This window comes from Otolemur garnettii, unplaced genomic scaffold, assembly GCF_000181295.1.
Source record: "Otolemur garnettii isolate 467f Iridium unplaced genomic scaffold, OtoGar3 scaffold00022, whole genome shotgun sequence".
NCBI classification, from domain to species: Eukaryota; Metazoa; Chordata; class Mammalia; order Primates; family Galagidae; genus Otolemur; species Otolemur garnettii.
Window position 1 is genome coordinate 3799291 of NW_003852417.1, and position 6000 is coordinate 3805290.

The 6000-nt window shown below is 34.9% G+C and overlaps 1 protein-coding gene across 2 annotated transcripts in view; it reads right to left on the reverse strand.

Moving 5' to 3' along the window:
• The window catches only part of ROCK2 (Rho associated coiled-coil containing protein kinase 2), a 163605-nt gene that overhangs the window by 91402 nt on the left and 66203 nt on the right, over positions 1–6000 (reverse strand). For both annotated transcript variants that reach the window (XM_003787398.3, XM_023511840.1), the window contains exons 2-3: positions 2346–2427; positions 979–1079 (exon numbers count right to left, since the gene is read on the reverse strand). In XM_003787398.3, coding sequence (XP_003787446.1) covers positions 979–1079; positions 2346–2427 — 183 coding nt within the window. The remainder of the gene's footprint in view (positions 1–978; positions 1080–2345; positions 2428–6000) is intronic.

The window sequence follows — 6000 nt, forward strand, 5'->3', positions numbered from 1 at the left end:
CATCAATTGTAACAAATGCATCACTCTGAAAGGAATACTGATAATGGGACTGTCTATGCAAGTAGGGGGGAAGGGATATATGGGATATCTCTGCACCTTCTCAATTTTGCTGTGACCCTAAAACTGCTCTTAAAAAAAAAAAAAAGAAAGAAAAAGAAAACCCGAAGAGGGTAACCAGGCATTCCAAGCATGAAATATTTTATTCATTCAATCAAATCCATGTCAGTCACATCAAAATAGAGAAAATCAATTGCTAGAAAATCAAACACCTCTATTATTTTGGGTTGTCTCATCTCTAATGATTCTTGCCTGGTCACATTCAAGGAAAATTACTCTTTAATTTATATGTTACTGTTAAGAAATTAATCCTTATGTTCTTCACAGCCAAGTACGTATATCCTGGTTAAATTTCACTTCTTCTATCTGGCTGATTATCTTCTCTCGGTTGAAAATTTCTGGATTTTGGTTCATCATCTAAAATCATCCTCATTATACTTCAAGTTTAACTGAATTGCAAAATTATTCAACATGGCACTGACCTCCATACCAGTCATTAATAAAATGTTTAACAGGAGAAGAGGGATGCTGAAACCTGTCCTTGAAGACACCTGTCCAATGTACCATCCATGTACATATCATTAAGCAGATATGTTACTAATCTGAACATCCCAAATAAAAACACATATTTTTAGTGTAATATTAATTGCTAGGCAGATCACATGTGAAGCCAAGTTGACCTTATTCTCCAAATCAGAGTTTCAGAGCTGGAAGAGACCTTATCTACACAACAATTGCCTCTTTTTATAAATGAAGACACTGGGGCTCTCCAGAATGAAGTGACTTTACCAAAATCATAAAGCTAACTCTTGGTATGTCTGCACATAGAAATTAGATCTTCTCAGCTGCTACTGATGTTTCATAAAACCATGATGTAAAAACAGTAACAAGAACAAAAAATAAATAAATAATACTTCTTACCAACTGAACTTCACCAAAAGCACCTCTTCCAATAACTTTTACAACATCATAGTCTTCTGCCTTCATCTGTAGACCTCTGATTTTTTTTACAATTTTCTCATCTACAATAAAAATGTTAGCATATTTATAATATCAATCATGTTTCTAAGCAATGTTTTAAAATAATCACACCTGCAAACACATTTTTAAGAAACTAGATTCCATTTTTAGTTAAATGTATTAGCGTTTAAAGTCTGCTGTTTAAAAATCTAAGATAAACATTAAGCTGACATCAAAGAACCAAAATTCTCTACAGTTTATTAAAACCTATAAATGGATGCTACTGACAGCCAAAAAGTAGTAGTTAAAGTTATTCTGTTTCTGACTCTGTTGTTTGGCAAGTCAGATGATAGCTGACACAGTGATGACCCAAGCAATCCTGGTGCGCACTGTAAATCATGGCAGAAAGTTGCCATGAAATTACTTGTAAGGTTAAGCTTTTTTTTGAGGCAGAGCCTCAAGCTGTCACCCTAGGCAGAGTGCCATGGCATCACAGCTCATAGCAACCTCCAACTCCTGGGCTCAAGCGAGCCTCCTGAGTAGCTCAGACTACAGGTACCTGCCACAATGCCCGGCTATTTTTTGGTTGTAGTTGTTGTTTGGCAGGCCTGGGCTGGATTCGAACCCACCAGCTCTGGTGTATATGGCTGGCACCTTAGCCACTTGAGCTACAGGCACATCCCTTGTAAGGCTAATCTTACTAATGAATTTTGACAGCCTAGTTCTCTGAAAAGTGGTAATTATATATAGTATATATAGTAATTACTGATAAGATTGTTAAATCAGGGAAACACTCCTATCTCTTGCAATTCCAAATAAAAGAGCATATTGTGGTGTTATAAATTGTTTGGAGAATTTCTTAGGCTTAGAATTCAATTTCATTTATCTTTCATTTGAACATCAATACTGCCAAATATTAAGGGTTACCACATATGGTAATAATTGTTATCACATTATTTTCCATTATCTAGACTGAAATGTCCACATTTATGGAAACACAAAGCTTTATTATGTCTCTGCATAATATGAAGTGTTAGAGTGGTAAATACTAATTTAAAGCTTCTCATAAAACTGCTATAAATAATCTGTCCTAAACCAGTAAATAGCTTTAATCATTTACTATAAAATTCTAACTTTATAATTTACATATTATAATTTGGTTCTGTAGTTTTGCCTTTAAAATAAAGAGTATTAGTTTTTCAGCAAATCAAACCAAAAAAATTTTAATAAGTTAAAGTTAAGCTTATAGGATAATAATATTAATCAAACATAAATCTCTTGTCAAAAACATACTTATGTGATCAAATATGAAGCTTAAAAATACTTACATCTATTTAAGAAATTATCTATATTCTTGTTTTTCCTCAAAGCAGGAAAATCTAGATCAAGGACCAAGGAATTTAAGCCATCCTGTTAAAAAACAAAAAAGACAGTGTTCAAGATTTCCAAGCATTCAAAAAAAAGTACTCAAATTCTGTAGAATTTGAATATGGACTAGAAAAAGTCCAGTCCATTTTGCCATGATATTGCCCAGAAGCTCCATATTCAATAGATGGATATGCTTTCCTAATCTCTCCCACATAATATTAGGATTAGCCCTATTACCTTTTTTGTTGTTGTTGTTCTTTTAGCCAACACAAAAAGAATTAAGATTAGCCTTATTATGTTTTTCTTTGTTCTTTTAGCCAACAGAAAAATGTCATTTAATATTATTATTATTATTATTGAGATTCAGATGTCTTCTTTCCTCTTCAAATGGCTGGTAACACTATCCTAGCCTTTTGACTTTAAGAAATATACCTATGGCTCGGCGCCTATAGCTCAACTGGCTAAGGCGCCAGCCATGTACACCTAAGGTGGCGGGTTCAAATCCCCAGCCCGGACCCGCCAAACAACAATGACGGCTGCAACCAAAAAATAGCCGGGCGTTGGGGCGGGCGCCTGTGGTCCCAGCTACTTGGGAGGCAGAGGCAGGAGACTCCCTTGAGCCCAGGAGTTGGAGGTTGCTGTGAGCTGTAATGCCACGGCACTCTACCCAGGGGGACAGCTTGAGGCTCTGTCTCAAAAAAAAAAAAAAAAGAAATATACCTATACTAAGTAAGTTTCCGTTCATTAAACGAGCATTAATTTTGTGCCATATCCTTCATGTAGCTCAAACTAAATGTCTCCGACAATCCCAACAAAAGGATTTCTATTTTCTTCTCTAAGTTTCCTGTATTTTCCAGACTTTCTACAATGAGCATGCATTAAATTTTATAATAAAAATAGGAAAAAGTACATACATACATATAATTTGGCAGAGATGAAAAAAACTAATCAGAAAGTAACAAATCTCGAATTACTCAATGGACATGTTTGTGAAAGTAACAGGATGAGGTATTTCTAAAACACTGTTTTGCATACATTGTCTCATCCAAGTAACTCTAAGGACAGGAAGAAGCATCATTTTAAAGATAAGAAAATAAAGACACAGAAAAATTAAGTGACTCTGATTTGCCCAAGATTATACCACAGTAGAACCTGTGTTAAGGTGACACCCAAAGGACTACAACAAACTGGTCAATACAGAGGTGGCCAACTTAAAGAAATAGGCCTATTGTACTGAAAAGTACATATGGTGTATATCTGGTCTATGAAAATTAGGTCGACTTAAGTAGGTGGTCAACTATAGAGATTCTATTGTATTAGAAAACAAAGTAGCAGAATACTACTTAAATCTTAAAGAGTTCTAGGATACCTTATTCATGTATCTAGTCTCAATGATCAAACTGACACCATGCTAAAAGAAAAAATTGGAGCTTGGAAGGGTAAAGAAGGAAGCTGGAAGACTGCAGAAAACAAAATAGCAATTTAGAAAAATCCTTTGAAGGACATGGATGGGGGAAATATAGATAAAATTATATGCAAAGTTTAGAAAGGTAAGCTGGGTATGCTGGTTTGCACCTATAGTCCCAGCTACCAAGGAGGCTAAGACAGGAAGACTACATGACCCAAGATTTTGAAACCATCCTGGGCAACATAGCAAGACCTGTCTCTGTATAAAAAAAAGGAACCTGAGTTGTTAACCTATTAATTCTAGTAGTTGTCCCTACTACAACACCCAGTTATATTTCACATTTTAAATTTTCATTCACTAAAAATTTAGCAATTCTTTACAAAAATATTATTCAATAACATAAAGGGGCAAACGTGTTAATAGTTAACTATTAACATTTTAAATCACAGTAACAATTACAGTAGAGCCTCCATGGTTGACTGCCTCCCTACACTGACCACCTCCTGAAATTGACCTAAGTTCATAGGCAGGACATGCACCACATATGCTTTTCAGTACAGTAGGCCTCGTTCCTTATATTGACTCCCTCTGTAAGTCAGCCAGTTTGTTACAGTTCTTTGGGTCGTCAACTTACAGAGGTTCTACTATATTTATATCCCACTGATACCTAATGTAGGCACAGATCAAACCTGATTACTATGAACTAAAGAGGGGGCAAAATACATTAAAAACAATGTATCCAATTTCCAGTCAAGTCAGGATTATAAAATTCATACTTTCAAACACCACCACCTCTCAAACACACACATACACACTTCTTTCCAGAACATCTGGACTGCTTTGCAAGGATTCCAACATTTGAACATACTGGTATGGCTATTTTTAATTTTTAAAATTTTGATATCTTAGTAAGTTTTAAATGTATAATCTGAATCATCTGTATTTTTAGATGCATCCCAATTTATACTCTGTATTACAATTTCAAAAATGCATTCATTTATAAAGCAAATTAACATCCATTGGAAGAAAAAAATTAAATTGACAAAGAAAAAGCTTCCATTGCAAGAATAAATCTTCCTCAGACACTTTCCAAACAAGTGGAATATTAACACTTCACACTGAAATGATAGAAGTAACTGTATTCAAATCTCCATTTACACATAATGAAGACAAACTTTTTATAAAATACTGTAACTTGAGATCAATAAAAAGATTGAATACTTGCTTTCCCCATATCCTTCCACATCAACAAGATGGGATTATGTGAAAATTAAATAATCAAGAAAAAATCTGGAACATTTATAAATATTTTCCCATAATATCCTTCACAAATGTACAACAGAGAGCTCTTTTTAATGGTTGGAACATTAGAGCAGTTGTTCAACTATTTTATTTTTAAAACCATTTTTAAAAGGTAAATACTATTCCAATTGGACACTACAGATTTTTATTCAGTTTGTTTCAATGATACTATGAATACTTTAATCTACTATTTATACTAAAATAATGTAAGTTGGTAATATACACATTTATAGATTTACATTTTTTACTTGAGGCTTTAATGTTTATAAATTTTTATAATCAGAATTTATTCTATTTAGTATCACTTTTGTTTTGTTTTGTTTAGTTTTTTGAGACAGAGCTTCAACTATCACCCTGGGTAGAGTGCCATGGCATCATAGCTCATAGCAACCTCTAACTCCTGGGCTTAAGCAATTCTCTGGCCTCAGCCTCCCAAGTAGCCAGGACTACAGGCGCCTGCCACAACGCCTGGCTATTTTTTGGTTATAGTTGTCATCATTGTTTGGCAGGCCTGGGCTGGATTCGAACCTGCCAGCTCTGGTGTATGTGGCTGGCGCCTTAGCCGCTTGAGCTACAGGTGCCGAGCCTAGTATCAATTTTTAAGACACAAATTCTGAATTGTTTTCAGATACCAGTGTTTTCAGTATATGAAGCTAATACTGAGATCTAGTCATTGGATAAGCTGAGGAAGTTCAGGACTTGATTGAAAGCTTGTGTCTATGACTTTCCTTGTTATGCAGTTTCATATAAACCTTAGGTTTTTCTAATGTCTGTGACTTCAACTCTATTTTCTTTAAACGTGATACTAAGTCTGGTGTAGTGGGCCATGCCTACAGTCCCAGCTACTCGAGAGACCAAGGCAAAAAGATGTTTGGGTCCAGGAATTTGAGGCCAGTCTGGTAACA